This window comes from Rhinopithecus roxellana, chromosome 1 (assembly GCF_007565055.1).
Source record: "Rhinopithecus roxellana isolate Shanxi Qingling chromosome 1, ASM756505v1, whole genome shotgun sequence".
Lineage (NCBI taxonomy): Eukaryota > Metazoa > Chordata > Mammalia > Primates > Cercopithecidae > Rhinopithecus > Rhinopithecus roxellana.
Window position 1 is genome coordinate 34,158,873 of NC_044549.1, and position 17,132 is coordinate 34,176,004.

A 17,132-nucleotide genomic window follows, 5' to 3' on the forward strand; every position below is an offset into this window, starting at 1 on the left:
CTGAGTCATGTGTGAGTCAGCATTTTCTTTAGATGTTAGAATTCAGTCTCTGAGTATTTGAAGAAGATACCCACTTACAATATTTTCAGGTCCTTCAGAAATGAGATCTGGAAAAGGTAGCAAATGTTTCTCTTTTTTGTTTTTTAAAACAGTGAATGTCAGTTGTGCTTGGATTCACACAGAACACATTACTGTTTAGTCCACAAGGGAACCGTTGTACAACAGACCAGGAAAAACAGATTCACAGTTCTCTTACCAACTGGACTTGAGATGAAGTTTAGGTCATATTGAAGACATAAAACTAATCTTTTTTATATAGGTGTGTGTTGAAGACCAAATATTTTCTCCAAAATACTATAGCTAAGTGCTGTGTCACACATGGACATACAGTGCGTGATAAATTCACTTGGTGACTTCCCTTCTTTCCAAAGATACACCAACATTGCCAGAGTAGTTGACTCACTAGTTTAAAATCAACATTTACATACTGTTGTCCAACCAAAGGATCAACCATAGATTCTTTTTTTAATTGAAATTTTAAAATCTTTATATGTGGAAGTGGAACTAGATGGAGACTGATGTTTGCAAATGAAAACCTTACTACACTTTTTGAGTTTTGGGGCTGGAGAGGGTTGTGGGGGCTGTATTTTCTAGATTTCAGTAAAATTGAGTTACAGATGAAATGCCACTTGAAACAATCTCATTAAGTGAGGGCCAGACCCTGGCTTCTAAACACAAAGAATTAGATAAACAGGGTCCTAGGGAAGCCCGGGGCATTGAGTCACTCTGACTGTTTAGGACAAGTGCATCCTCTGCTGGCCAAAATAAGTATAGCACCTGCTATTCCTCAGACTTCTGCATCCTTTTTCCATCAACAGCTCAACGTCAGAGAGAACTTTGTGTGGAAATGCAGCGTGGTTTTCAGGAAAGCAGTATTTTAAAAATATTTTTAAAAAGAAGGACTGTAAGGAACAGGTAAATGATAGGAAATGAGAAGCAGAGCAGGGAAGAGAAGAGAAAAAATAAGATACTGTGATTTCAGACAACCTGGCATCACAGCCCAGAGCTCACTTCTGAAGTGGGTAGGGCTGAGGCTCTCAGTCATTGCTTTGCTATCCAGAGGCCTCCCAATCTGAGCTGTAACTCACCTTCTAGCCACACTGGTTTTTTACATTTTTTCCTTTTTTTTTTCCTCCTTGATGATCTAAGGTAGTTGAAAAATGAATTTTGGTGAACTTTTCTGAAGTGATATGTGAAACATTGCTTTCTGCACAGCACTGGAATCATAGCACTCAATGGTTTTAGCTCTAAAGAAATGTTTCGCGCATGGCTAACAGACCTCCCTCAGTGGGGAGCCCGCTGTGGTAGGACAGGCTGGCTGGCAGGCATGAGCAACTCCTTGACTGAAGTTGTGACAGAGGGGCTGGACTCTGCGGTTTCCTTTTCTTCTAATGCTGAGATTGATCATCGGCGATACCATGGATGAGAGTTCAGAATAGCCAAGTGATATGAACAACTGACCCACAAGTAACTCAGTGTAGGCTGATTTTTGGCCTCACTCTCAGAGGTGAGGCTGCTCCTCTGGGAGCACAGCAGGAGGCAAGAAAGTGTGCCAGGAGCAGGACAGCTTCCCAGCCACCCACCCATGCCGCACCTTGCTGGTCTACTTGGGTTTGAAGCTTAACTTCCCAAAGATTCAGGTGCTCTAACTGAACTACAGATTTAAGACTAAGCCTGGAATCAAGCTGAAATGAACCTAAAGCTATCAACGTATTTTGTCCAATTCAAAATAAAGTAATTGAGTGTTAACTGTCTTGTCAATTCCGCAAACATGTGGAATGAAGCCCTGAATATTGCAGAATTAACTAGTGATTTAGTCTAGCTCAGTTTGGGAATAATTATCCCGATTAGTTTTCCTCTCCGTTGAAATGCGCAGCGAATCCTGACGTGGCTCTTCCATAGACTCTAGGTTCATTCTTGCTGCAGTCAGAATCAGAATTTCAGAATGGGAAGGAATCCATTCTACCAATCCTTCATTTGTCAGGTAATGAGGCCCAGGAAGATAACATAACTTCTCCTGATTCTCTTACCAAGGGGATGATATCGCCTCTAGACCTTTCTCAGAGACCAGCCACTCTCTCTAGGTAGCTGCTGCTTGCAGCCGCCAGCCCCTACGAACGCCCCCGTAACCCTCCCCTGACATTTACACCCTGTTCAGCCCCCTCCCACATCACATAGGGTCAGCCTGTGACCCATATGACAATAGTGACGGTATGTCACTTCTGGGTTTGGGCTGTAAAAGACTGTGGCTCTTGTGTGCGTCATTCTCTCTTGCTCTCTCCCTCACTCTTGGATCACTTGCTCTGGGAGAAGTCATGTCCTGAGAAGCCCTATGGAGAGGCCCACATGGCGAGGAACTGAAGCCCTGCCTAATGGCCAAGGGAGTGAATTTGTTAGTAGCCCCTCCAGCTCCAGCCAAGCTTCAGATGGCTGCAGCCCCAGCTCCTAGTGTGACTGCAACTCCACGAGAGACCCTGAGCCAGAACACCCGGCCAAGCTGTCCCCAGATGCCTGGACCTCAGAAACCCTCTCACTCCTGGGTCAGATCATAAGTTTGTTGTTTCAAGCTAAGTTTGGGGGTAATTTTTTACCACAATAAATAAGACACTCAGGGCTGTGACTTGCATATTTTAAAAAATACTCAAAAGGCACACATGGTTTAAGGTATACAACAAAGACAGTGATTTTTAAAAAATAAGTGGGTGCTCTCCAGTAGAGAAGTGACTACATCAGAAATTAATGGTGACAAGTGAAAACAATAAGGTATCCTGACCTCTTAAATAGGAATATGAAGGAATCTTAGGAAGAAAATAGGCCAAGTGGCCACCTCTAAGAATATTCTGATGTACAAAGAAAGCAAGTCCTGTCTCTAATTTTGGGGGGCAGATTAGCAGGTTAATCACAGGTGAGGAAGACTTGCCATTGCTGAGTTCCCTTCTATATTTATGCAATGTTCCCTTCTTCACCCACCCTTCTCGGTGACCAGCTTATCCTGGAACAGCCTCAATGGAGTCGCTCATTAATATAAAGGTCTTAATCTAAAGAGCTATGCTCTGTTACTAACAGGATTCCAAATGTCAGTGAGATTATCCTTCAGTGGTTACAGCCATGAGCTTCAATGAGCACTTACCCCCAAACCAAAAGGATCCTCTTAAATTAGTTTAAAATGTTATGTGTAATCAAAAGTGATGCTGAAAGATGATCTCTAAGGTAAATCTATTTCATTGTCTCATCATCTATATCAAAACCAGCAAATGGCCCAAGTAAACCTGAAGAAAATGGCAGAGGACATGAGAAACTATGGGGAAAACTTAGAATTCTGATGGAGTTGCAGAAATCTTTAGAGAAAAGCCTCCTTATTGACTGTTTTATTAAGCACACTCCTCTGCTCCACTCAGAACTGAGGAGTCTACAAAAACTGGGCTATCCAAGAAGGCTGGTTATTTTCCTGCTTTCTGCCAACCCAAAGCAAACTGCTCTGCCGTATCTGTTTGTATTTCCTGACTCCCGAGCCCTCAAATAACTGCTTTATGAAGTCAACAATGCCAAAACTGAAATTTGCAATTCTGCTCTAAGATATAGTTGGCAAAATGTCTTTTTCTCCTGCATCCTCTCAGAGAACACTTAATGACATCTAAATTTATTTTCTAAGGATCAAGAAAACAAAGTTTTCTCACGAATTGCTGAATGATAGTTTTTCTTGCCAATGGCTAAAAATTCAGCATACCCCCAAATCGAATTTTCCTAAAACAAAATATATTACAGATGATTTACAGCAATCATGAAACAGCCTTCTGAGACTTCATATTCAATCTAGTAGGTTCGAAACATCTAAAATGATTCAGTTTCATAACAGAGGTCGGGTGCTGCATTCGGTTCTAAGATAACCAAATTGTAGAGAGATTCTTAAAGCTACGTGACTAGATCTGGTTTTAGACTTTCAAACAAGTTAACTTTAAAGTAATAAGATTGTTGGAGGTGACGAGGGGACAGAACTTCGGGTGAGTTATGTCAGAAATCTTGCATGGGTTTGCAAAAACAGCAAACTCAAAGGTCCACGGGCTGCATCTCTTTCTCTTGTGGAGACTGAATGGGGGGGAGGATAAGACCACCTTTCCTACGCAAAAGAGCAATCTCCTCCTTTAAGGCTGAAATCCTTTCCGCCTGGAGTTGGATCAATTCAGTGACCTCCTCTCTTGCCACAACATCTGCTTCCCGAAGGCCCTGGAAGGCATTGCCCTGTTGAAAGAAAACAGCTCCCTGTTGAAGCATCATTTGGCACGTGAAAAACTCCATGCCTTTATACTGTGTATCTGTGATGAGTGCTGGCCTGACAGTCACCCTAAACAGCCACTGCTCCTTAATCTTAGGAGGCTTCAATTCCTCTGCTAAAATCCCACCATCAGAAATGTGTGCCTTTGGACTAATGAACAACTCTTCAAGTGCAAATCCTCTTTGGATGAGTATACTTTAAGCTAACTATCAGTCATTCATTACCTGGAGAGCTCATCACTGGAATAATAAAAGACAAAGTATGTCTTTCTTTTTCTGTACAGCCTGTATTTTGGTTCCCAGAATGAAATCTTCTGTTTCCTCATCTGAGTTATCTCCCTATCCCGCTGAATCCTACTCATGTTTCACACATCACTTTCAGGGAGGCCTTCTTTGCCCCATGGACTAGGTTAGGATTTCCTGCTTTCTGTTTTATTGAATCATCCATTATACATATACATCACTATAATTTACAGAATATTATATGGTTCATTCTGAACCATATAATATTTATGATATTTGACCATTTTTTAAATCTAAAAGAATGGCAACTTAATATGGCATGACCAAAGTGCTTGTTTGATACCTATCTTTCTTGCTAGATGCTGTCTTTTAGAAACAGGGCCCCATATGACTAAGTCTCACCACTCTGCCAATACCTGCCCTAGTGCTTTCTACATAAGCAGATGCTCAATAACATTCAAATGCATGAATACATCTGTGAAAGGAAACACATAATACTTGTGTGATGCCCACTCTGTGCAAAGTGCTTTGCATATGCTCTGTCATCTAATCCCCCAAACAACTCCGAACTCGGTGGTATCATTCCAGTTTTACAGATAAGGACACTGAGATTCAGGGAGTCATTAACTGGCCAAGTCAAGCTAGAATCAGGTTGCCTGATGCTAAAAATCTATACTTTTTCCATTACTCCTATGTACTACAGCAGACCTTCATAGTAAGTAAGGGTTACCCAGCACCCTCTGTCTCTTCTCACTTGCTCACTTTTATTTTAGAGGCCATGAAAGCTAAACACTAACCTTACCCATTTTCTCTTCCAGCTAGAGAGAGCTAAGTGGATATAATCTGAAACTTTTGCTCCTTAATAAAAGGGACAGAAGAGGCTGGTGCATGGATGTGAAACATGGGAGCTGAAGCAGCTGCTGTGTGACTTTGAAGGAAACTTTGGGAAATCACAGAGATAGGGGCTCTGGCATCATGGTCCTACAAAACCAAAGTCTGTAGTCATCTCCCTCTAGACTTCTTGTCAAGTGAGAAAAATGACTCTTATTTATTTAAGCTACTCTCAGTAGGGCTTTTGGTTACTTGTAGCTAAAAGCATGCCTCATACACCAACTCATGCCGAGTCATTCCAGTGGGTTATTTTGAAGTCACCTCACTTTTCCCCCTTCTCCTCACCAGACTCAATCAAATTTTGGCTATTCTTACTTTGAAATTACTTTTGACATCTGACACATTTTTGTTGTCACCAGCTATATCCCAATTCACGCCTACATCATTGTAAGAAGCAATGGAGTCAGCCTTGGAGGCAGACAAACCTGAATTTCAAAACTAACATCACCATGCATTAGCTCTGAGAGCTTCAGCAAGTTACTGAGCTCCTCTGTGCTTTAGAAAGTAGTGTTTTGAGGATTAAATGAGATATCCTATGTGAAGAGGCCATACATGTAAAGATATACTGTGTAAAGAGACAGATACTAGTAACTTCCTCTCCCATTCGACTGATCTCCTGCCTCTAAGCTGTTTCCTCTCCAACGTACCTGGACTGATCAAAGCAGCTCAACACATGTTGGCTGACTGCTCAGTCTGTGAAGATTTGGGTTAGGGATTAACCTTCTCAAACACTGCCTTGATCCTTCACTCAAAAGTTCTTCAGTGGAAAAAGACCCTCAACATTCAAATTCTAGTCTTCTTTCACATCTAATCTTCAATTATAAGCCTTCCTAATCCTCCTAATTCACTTTTCATGGAATAAACAGCATTATTTCTTACTTTGGGACTTTTGTTTAGACCAATGATTCTTAAACTCTAGTGTGCTTCAGAATTGCCGGGAAGGCTGGTTAATGCAGACTGCTGGGCCCCTCTCCTAGGGCTTCTGAAGCAGTACAACTAGGTTGGGGCCTTAGCACCTGCATTTCAAACAAGTTCCCAGGTGATGCTGACGCTCTTCTTCAGAGGACCAAACTGTTAGAACACCTAGCTTAGACCATTTCCAGGGTGCTGAAAGAAAATATAAAGCAAAGAAGACCAAGAGAAACAACTGGCCTTTTTGCAGGTGATATTGTTAAGTATATAACATAGAGTTTAGAATATGCTATACACGTGTTAGGTTCATAGAGGGCAAGACTTGGATTGGGTAAATATTTATTAAGTATTATCCACCACACACAATGTATTAAGTATAATGTTAGGCTGGCTAAATATTATATAATAGCAAGTTGAAACCCACACCAAGTAACAAGCGTTTTAATAAGATAACCGGGTAGATATCACCATTCAAGATGCCCACTTCAAGTCAAATGAAATAAGCAGATATTGGAAATAGATGTTTGACACCAAATTCAGGGAATATAATGGTGTCATTATTTATACCTAAGTAACCTTACACGTCTCCAGGACCAAAGCAATTCTATTGATTAGTACGTATATGAGTTCATGGCACCCAAGAGGCGTTCAATAAAGCTAGTCCCTCAGGCCCACTGTAATGTGGCTAACACCAACTCAGTGTCCTCAGGGATGCAGATGGCCTGGAAGTGGTCCAAGATCAAGCAAGGTTTGTTTAAATGCTAGTACTTAACATTCTTGTGAGTAGCTCCCTTTAACAGAGCTTCCTCAATTCTGGAAAAGGGTCTGAAGAAAAAGAACATACCTGCTGATTCTGTAGCGTATTCAACCGAGAATCAAGTTTCTTCTTTTCAATACACAAATCATTCATCTGATAAAGCTTTCTGGTGTGTTCTTTTGTCTTCATCATCAGTTCCCATCGCATTTGAGCAATCTTTTCCTACCAGGGTAGGAAGATGCAAAATAGATGTAGGGAATAAGAGAAGAAATGAAGAAAAATGAGTGTCCAGATTTGGTCAAAATTGTCAGGCAAATGGAACAATGTGCCCATATGAAAATATAATCAGAAGCCAATAGGAAAATGCAACAGAAACAATTGCATTGGGCCTGGTTTGATAAAAGATAAAAATGTAAGCATGCTCAAGATTAGGAGTAGGTAGAAATAAGATAGATATGGACGTCATTGTATTATTGAGGAATGAAATCACTATGCATACGGATTGCTGGTACTCATTACTTAAAAGGAAGGATGATAATTTAAGCAGCTAACTTTTCTATATTGCTCTTTCTCCATCTTTCCCCAGTCTTGGCCCCGGATCCTTAAGGTAGATGGCTTGAATGGCCACACATATGTATAATGGCTTTCTTTTGTTTTCTTATTGCTCCATCAGTTGCTCACTGCAATCTCAAACTTCTGGGCTCAAGTGATCCTCTGCCTAAGCCTCTCAAATAGCTGGGACTACTGGTGTGCAACACCACACCCAGCTAATTTTTTTATTTTTTGTAGAGACAGTGTCTCACTATATTGCCCAGGCTTCCAACAAATTATTTTAGATTGCATATATTATCGCCAACATTCCCTTAATAGGGACCAGTCCCACTGACATGAACACTATTTGCTTCTTTAAAGTACAGTGGTACATGTTGGATTAGAAAAGTTGAGATGGAGCCATTAGACAACACAGCACTAGGAAGCTCTCCTCCTACCCCATCTGCTCATGAGGTAAGACAGGAAACTGGAGAAGTCATCATGATTTCATGGACTTGTAAAATCTTTGTGAAAGCTCCTACCACTGAATCAGGCTGGAACAAGGGCATGGCTCATCTCATGGCTCAGGGAACAATATGTAGGCATTAACATCCTCTAAGACTCTGTCAGCCAAACAGTCTATGACTTGTTACCAAATTTATTACTTAAAGGTGTTTCATCATTTCCAAATTGGCACAGCATGCAAAAGTCATACAGTAATACAATTCCAGCCTGAGAGGAGAGCCACTCCATTTCTAAAACTGTCAGAGTAGTTATACTCTTTAAAAAAATTTTAGGTTCAGGCATACATGTACAAGTTTGTTACTTAGGTATATTATATAACAGTGAGGTTTGGCTTTCTAGTGGACCCATTACCCAGATAGCAAATGTTGTACCTAGTAGGTAATTTTCCAACCCTCACCCCCACCATCCTCCCCTGGATGCTGGAGTCCCCAGTGTTTATTATTTTCATCTTTATGTCCACATGTACCCATTGTTTAGCTCCCACTTATAAGTGAGAATATGCAGTATTTGATTTTCTGTTTCTGAGTTATTTCATGTAGGATAATGGCCTCCAGCTCCATCTGTGTTGCTGCAAAGGACATGATTTCATATTTTTATGGCTGCATAGTAATCCATGGTATTCTATATACATATATATACATATACACATACACAGCACATTTTCTTTACCCAAATGCTGTGAGATGATATTTCATTTTCTCATTGTGGTTTTAATTTGCATTTCTCTGATGATTAGTGATGTTGAGCATTTTTAAATATAATTTTTGGCTGCAGAACATTTATACACTAATGTAAGTCTCAAAATGGGACCTCTCCATAATCTTTCATCCATTTCACGTCATATTTATATGCACCCTGGACCCCAAAACCTAGTGCTGGTGCTCCCACTCCAAGATAAACAAGTCCCTCTAACTAAGTGAACAGTAAGGAAGCTGAGACAGGCCTAAGATCCTGGGGCAGCCAAAGGGGGCTCGCAGACTGGCTCCAGCTACACAGATGCTTCACGGTACCACTTCCTGCTCCCTGGGATTTCTTGCCTCCAACCAGATTCAACCAAAGATCACCTGCCTTCTCCTCCTTACCTCCCACATCTTCATCTCCTTCGCATTCGCTAGCTCCTTTCGAAGTTTTCTGATCTTCAGTTCTTCAAGTGTTGTATTAACAGAAAGCGTCTGAAGGGCTTCCAAGTTTACCACACGACCAAACTTGCTGATCATGAGTTGACGGACTGTTTCCTCCATTTCTAAAAGAAGACAGTCACTGGCTCAGGTTGTTCAATGGCTTCCATTGTTATAAATGAACACCAGGAACAATAAAGTTCTAAGGAACTGCTTTTGCAAGACAGTGAAAGATTTTATGTCATCAGTGATGTTTCTTCTGTGATTTTTTTGCCTGCTGCTTTCCTCATTTAAAATGCCCATTCAATATTGTCTTTTCACCTTCTGAATCCTGTATAAAACTGACTCAATGTTCCCAAGTGGCTCACAGACTGATCTGCCCCTCCTCAGACTGTTAACAGGCACTGACTAGATTATGAGCTTGTCAACTTTTTCAAATATGGCACTTCACAGCATCTAGTATTAAGAACAGAGCAGGCACTTCAGAGAAGTCTCCATCTTACTCCAAGTAAATAATGACAGTCCCTTTGGGAATTCAGAAGGCCCTGCAGTGTCAGCCTGCCTACCCTGCTTTCTCTTCCCCCTGCTTTCTCATGCCTCTCCTCCTTACCACCCTACTCTAGACACACTGGCCTCCTCTGTGCTCCTCAAACATGCCAGGCTCGCCCCAGCCTCCTTTCCTCTGATCTGAACTGCTCTTCCCCAGAGATCCACATGGCTTGCTCCTCCCAGCCCATTTTCTAAAAGCAAGCTGACACTGGAGCTGTGTCTCAGGGCAGGCTCTTATCCTCTAGCCAGGGAGAACCGCGTTTGATCAGGTGTGCTGCCTTTCCATGGAGCCTGTCCCTGCCCCCGCCGACCTCAGCACTCTTGTTCTCAATCCATGTTTAATTTTTCTTCTTAGCAATTATCTAACATGTCATGTCTAACATGCAATATCTTTTACTTTGGTTTTTGTCTTTCCCCAATGTGAGAACACCAGAACACCTCTCCAGGAAAACATGATCTTCCAACAGGACTTTCTCAATGACCAGACTTTCCCCTGAGCAAAGTCTGAAGGCCTTAATATGTAGTGAGATGACTCAATTATTTTATAGTGCATAAATTAGTATTTGGGCATAACTGTTAGGATTTACGTTTGAATTAGAATAGTACAATTGGCATGGCTGCCGTTATGCGCAATCCAGGAGAGGCTATTCACTTTCTATCCTATGTGAGTGTTACCCCACGGACATGTATAATGTGGCGGCCATGATAATCAGTGATGCAAATGAAATGATGAATGGATGATGTGCACGTGTGCTGGCCTGTGGCTGCCTGCCTGGCCTCCTCAGTGAGAGCTTTGATTTCCCCTCAGCCCCACCCCTATGCAAGGGGTTGCCCTCGCGCACAGCAGCCTCACATACCAGAACATGTACTCTGATCCTTGCCAGCTCCATTGTGGAGCCAGCCCAATGTCCTTCTCCTGAGCTGACGAGGCCAGGTAATGCTCACTAGGGACATAAAGTCTGCTGCAACACTTACTACCCACGTTCCCCATGGCCATGGGCTGTGCTCTCCCTAGAATGGAGAGAACTTTCTCCTTCTCACCCTCATGTTCTAGGCTCTCCTCTTCTTCCCCATTGGATCTAGGGATGGAGAAAGGCAACAAGCTAACTGCAGTGTTATTCATCACTTCTAAGCCATATGGTCCAGCCATATATCCCACTTCTGGGCACACATCCAGAAGAAATGGAAGCAGAGACATAAATAGATGTTTGTACACTCATGTTCATCACAGTACTATTCACAATAGCCAAAAAGTAGGAAGCAATCCAGCTGCCCACTGACAAATAAACGGGTAAACAAAATGTGGCATGTACATATAATGGAATATTATTTGCCTTAAAAAGGAAGAAAATTCTGACACACGCTACAACATGGATGAACCTGAAAGACATTATGCTAAATAGAATAAGCCAGTCACAAAAAGACAGACTGTATTATTCTCCTCATTATGAAGTACTTCGAGTAGTCGAGTTCATAGAGACAGAAAGTAGAATGGCAGTTTCCTGGAGCGGAGGGAGAGGAAAATGGGAGTTACTGTTTAGTGGATATGGAGTTCAGGAAGATGAACAGTGTTCTGGAGATGGATGGTGGTGATGGTAGAATAATCATATGAATGTACTTAGTGTCATTGAACTGTCCACTTACAAATGGCTAAAATAATAAATATTATGCTTTATATATTTTACTGCAATTTAAAAAACAAACTTAGAAATTATTAACCCTAAAATAAAAGATTGATAAATTAAAATCACATAGTTATGGTTCATCAAAAGCCACCATAAAACAATCAACAAAGTAAAAAAGACAACTCACAGAATTGGAGAAAATATTTGCAAACTATCTATCTGACAAGGGGTTAATAACCAGAATATATAAAGAGCCTGAACAACTCTATAGAAAAATATCTACTAACCCAATTTTTAAATGGGCAAAAGATCTGAAGAGATAGTTCTTAAAAGAAGACATACAAATGGCAAACAGGTACATGAAAATGTGCTCAACATTACTGATCATCAGAGAAATGCAAATAAAAACTACAATGAGATATCATCTCACCCCTGTTAAAATGGCTTTTACCCAAAAGACAGGCAGTAACAAATGCTGATGAGGATGTAGAGAAAACGAAACCCTCATACGCTGTTGGTGGGAATGTAAATTAGTACAACCACTTGGAAGCAGCTTGGAGATTCCTCAAAACACTAAAAACAGAGCTATCAAATGATCCAGCAGTCCCACTGCTAGATAAATACCCAAAAGAAAGGAAATCAGTACATTGAAGATATACCTACACTCCCATATTTATTGCAACACTATTCCTAATAGCCAAGATTTGGAAGCAACTTAACCGTCCCCCAACAGACAATGGATAAAGAAAATATGGTACATGTAGACAATGGAGTACTATTCAGCCATTAAAGAATAAGTTTCAGCTGGGCACAGTGACTCACACCTGTAAGTCTAGGCTTTCTGAGGCTGAGGCAGGCGATTGCTTGAGCCCAGGAGTTTGAGACCAGCCTGGGCAACATAGCAAGATCCCATCTCTACAAAAACATGCAAAAAATTACCCAGGCATGGTGGTGTATGCCTGTAGTCCCAGCTACCCAGGAGGTTGAGGCAGAAGGATCACCTGAGCCCAAGAGGTAAAAGGCTGCAGTGAGTCATGATTGTGCTACTCCACTGGGAGACACTCCAGCCTGGGAGACAAAGTGAGACCCTGTCTCAATGAGAGAAAGATCTTGTCATTTGCAAGAACATGTATGGAACTGAAGTCATTACATTAAGTGAAATAAGCCAGGAACATAAAGACAAACTTTGCATGCTCTCCCTTATTCATAAGAGCTAAAAATTAAAACAACTGAACTCAGGGAGATAGAGTAGAATGACGGTTACTAGAGTCTGGGAAAGATAGTGGGGGTGGGGGATGTGGGAATGGTTAATGGGTACAAAAATAGTTGGATAGAATAAATAAAATCTGGTATTTGATGGCCCAGCTGGGTTACTATAGTCAATAATAACTTAATTGTACATTTTAAAATAACGAAAAGAGTATCATTGGATTGTTTGTAACACAAAGGATAAATGCTTGAGGTGATGATATCCCATTTACCCTGATGTGATTATTAGACATTGTATCTCTGTATAAAAATATCCCATATATCTTATATATATACCTATTATGTACCCACCAAAAATAAAAGTTGAAAACAAATTTTTAATTATCTTTAAAAAGCCTCCACAAAAGTGAAAACAAAAAGCCAAAGGAAGATATTTGGAAAACCCATAACCAACAAAGGACTAGGATCAAAAAAATTAACTCCTGCATATCAATTTTTTTAAAGGCAAACAAATCAAGAGAAAAATGAACAAAATACACGAACAGACATTCTATAGAATAGAAAACATTAAAGGCCCAAAGATGTACAAAATGTGCTTAACCTTATTAGTGGTTAGGAAAATGAAATTAAGACCATGAGTTACCACTTTATACTTTCCAGTTTGGCAAAAATTCAAAGTCTAATAAGATTATGTATTTTCAATGATGTATGTAACTCAAAGGAGACTCTTAAGTACCACTGATTGGAGTGTAAATTGATATAATCATTTTGGAAGAGAATGTGACATTATTTTTTAAAGTTAAACACTTATATGCCCTACGACCCAGCTGTTCTACTTTTAGGTATGAAACCCTTATACTTTTAGAAACGCTTGTAAACATATACCATGAACAAGAATTTTCATAGCAGAATTGTCAAAGCAAAAAAACATAAAGCAATTTAAATGTCCACTGTCAGCAGAAGAATGAATAATTTTAGTAGAATCATATGATATATTTTACAACAATGAAGACAACAGCTATACGCTATACCACATCTACTCTTAGGAATATATTAAATGAAACAGTATGTTTCAAAAGGCTACATATGATATAATATTTCTACAAAGTTCTAAAGCAATATATTATTTAGAAATACATGTAAATATGCTATAACTATTTTTTAATGAAAGGGAATGTTAAACATAAAATTGGGAATAGTGGTTATCTCTGAATATGGGGAGACAGAGAATGGAATGGAAAGAACGCACACAGGTAGATGTTACAGTGTTGGTAATATTATCGTTAATAAGTTGGGTTGGTGGGTTCATTCTGTTGTCATACTCCACTGCTTATATGTATGTTCCACATATCAAGAATTGCTAAAGTATTTTAAAAGATAATTATCTTTACACTATACATCTTATACTCTATACATCAATTTTAAGTGGGTTAAAAACCCAAATGCAAAGGGCACTACTAATTAGGAAACTACTGAAAATTATCTTTTTAAATTGACAAAAAATTGTATATATTATCATGTGCAACATGCTGTTTTGAAATACATATACATTATGGAATAGCTAGATTGAGCTAATTAACTCATGCATCGCCTCACATGCTTTCCTTTTCTTGTGAGAACACTTAAAATTTACTCTTAGTAATTTTCAATAATATAACACATTGTTATTAACTATAGTTATCATAGTATACAATAGATCTCTTGAAATTGTTCTTTGAATCTCAGTGAAATTTTTTCTTGTGACCAACATCTCCCCAAACGGTACCCCAGCCAACAACCACAGACCCTGGTAACCACCATTCTATTCTGTTTCTATGAGTTTAACTTTTTATACTCTGCATATAAGTGAGGTCATGTGGTATTTTCCTTCTGTGCCTCTTATTTCACTTAACATATTGTCCTCCAAGTTTATCCATGTTGTTGCACATAATAGGGTTTCCTTCTTTTTTAAGGCTGAATAGTATTTCGTTGTGTACATATACCACATTTTCTCTATCCACTCATCTGTTTATGGACACTCAGGTTGATTCTGTGTCTTGGCAATTGCGAATAATACTGCAGTGAACATAGGAGTGCAGATATCTCTTCTGCATACTGATTACTAATTTCATTTCCTTTGGATATATGCCCAGTAGTGGAATCGTTGGACCATAAAATATCTTAAGGATTTCTTAAGCAAGACACACACACATACACATAGTGCACAAACCATAAATAAGTAGATTGATAAAAATTACTATATTAAGATTTAAAACATCTGTATCCAAAAGATACACCAGACAAAGTAAAAAAAAAAAAAAAAAAAAAAGAAAGAAAGAAAGAAAGATAGCCGAGCATGGTGGCTCATGCCTGTAATTCCAGCACTGTGGGAGGCCAAGGCAGTCAGATCACCTGAGGTCAGTAGTTCGAGACCCGCCTGGCCACCATGGAGAAATCCCATCTCTACTAAAAAATACAAAAATTAGCCTGGCATGGTGGCACGCACCTGTAATCCTAGCTACTCGGAGGCTGAGGGTGGAGAATTTCTTGAGCCCAGGAGCCAGAGGTTGCAGTGAGCCAAGATTGCACCACCGCGAGAGAAGTGAGACTCCAGCCTGGGCAATAGAGTGAGACTCTGTCTCAAAAAAAAAAAAAAAAAATGACAAGACAAGTTACAAACTAGAAGAGATTTGCAGTGCATTTCACGGACAAAAAGAACATTTTAAGAACTCTCTAAAATCAATTTAAAAACAAAAAGTAGAAATCAAAAATGGGCAAAGGATAGGACAGGCAAGTTACAGAAAAGAAAATAAATAACTGGCAAATAAATGTATCTAAAGATGTTTAACTTCATCAGCAATCAAAAAATGTGTATAAAACCACAATAAAATATAATTTAATATCTCACTGGCTGGCAAAAATATTAGTCTGATAATATCAAGTGTTGCTGACAACATGGAGCCTGGGTAATTCTCACACACTGCCGGGGGAGGATAAATTTGTTCAACCACTTTGGGTGCAACTTGGCAATACCCAGGAGAGCTGAAAATGTACATATCCCTCTGTAAACCAGAGATCCAGTACTAGGCTTCACCTTCTCACACATGTGCACAGGGAGATGTGTACAAAAAGGTTTACTGTAATATTGTCTGTAATAATGAAAAATAAGAAATATCTTAAATATCCATCAATAGGAGGCTAAATAAAATCTTTAATATTCATACAATGGAATACTGTAGCAGTAAAGTGAATGAACTATCTGTAGTTTACGGATAACTCAAAAATTGGTTCAATAAAGTGAACCACAAAATGATATAAATATCATCACAATTAAAAATATGCAAGTTAGGTCTCCATATTGTGTGTGGACACATCCATATGTGTGTGTGCATACCTAGTGGTGAAGCCCGAGGAAGGAGCAGCAGAATCGCATTAGAAAGAGATGGGGCTTCAATTGTATCTCAACGTTCTCTTTCTTAAGCTGGGTAGCCTTGCACTTGGGTTACTATTGTATTATTCTACATTTTAATCATAAGCAAAGAGAAGATGATTCTATGACAAAAGATTTCTCCCTTTAAAATACAAAAGCGAACTTTTCATGCCATCAGGAGAAACGGTGAGTAGCGAGAGGTCATGGTGTTCTTGTTTCCCTTCTCAGTGGTTTTGAGTCTGCAATTACTGTTTTCACTGTTGGAGACAGTCGCCTGGATAATTCCCTTTATTACCAATAAACATTACTAGCAAGGCCATAGGCTTCGATACTCACTGTGTATGGTTTTTGTCATTTCTCTCTTTTCTCGGATGAGCTGTTTACGTCTCTCTCTCCATTCTTTGTTAAGTTTTTGCTGCTTGGAATTTTCCTCCTGGAGCTCATGGATTCGTTCTTGCAGCCGTTTCAAGGCGTGGTTAGAGAAGACCAAAGTACCAGAAAGATCGCTAGGTATTTCTCCAAATACCACATACTCTATCTACAAGCATAAAACAAATCAAAAGCAAATAGAGAAAAACACAGATTTTGTATATGGCAACAAAAAGCATAAGAGGCACACTTGCTTCTCTGCCCCTTGTTTAGCTCCTTGCCTTTGGGCTTCTCCATCTTCCTCACTGAGTAACAGTGGCCAGGCAAACACAGAAAGATGCTGTCAGATAGAAAGCCACATCACATCTCTGTGGGGATAGCAAATCCTCCCACACAGATCATGCCTATTATCTACTGCGTAATGATGTGACAAACGTTTCAGGGCTGGCATACTAGGCAGACCACTACATTGAGCTCATCCAGTTTGGGTCAGGTTACACAAAACACATATAAGGCTGATCTTGTTGTTGTTGTTGTTTTCCTAAAATACAGCTTTTTCTCTTAACCTGACAAAACAGAATACAATGAGCCTTTTCTCTTAATGATATGTATTCCTGCAATTTAATATAAGTTGCAATTCAAATAGAAATGAACAAGAAAAG

At 39.7% G+C, this 17,132-nt stretch overlaps 1 protein-coding gene across 6 annotated transcripts in view; it reads right to left on the reverse strand.

Moving 5' to 3' along the window:
• Positions 1-2,677: 2,677 nt before the first annotated feature.
• Positions 2,678-17,132, reverse strand: part of CFAP44 (cilia and flagella associated protein 44) — a 149,226-nt gene continuing 134,771 nt past the window's right edge. For 5 of the 6 annotated variants that reach the window (XM_030941084.1, XM_030941082.1, XM_010361031.2 and 2 more), the window contains 4 exons: positions 16,438-16,639; positions 9,274-9,434; positions 7,223-7,357; positions 2,678-4,299 (listed from right to left, as the gene is read on the reverse strand). In XM_030941084.1, coding sequence (XP_030796944.1) covers positions 4,108-4,299; positions 7,223-7,357; positions 9,274-9,434; positions 16,438-16,639 — 690 coding nt within the window. In that variant the 3' untranslated portion in view covers positions 2,678-4,107. Of the gene's footprint in view, positions 4,300-7,222; positions 7,358-9,273; positions 9,435-16,437; positions 16,640-17,132 lie in introns of those variants that run through there. The other variant, XR_004060088.1, reaches the window with a different exon arrangement.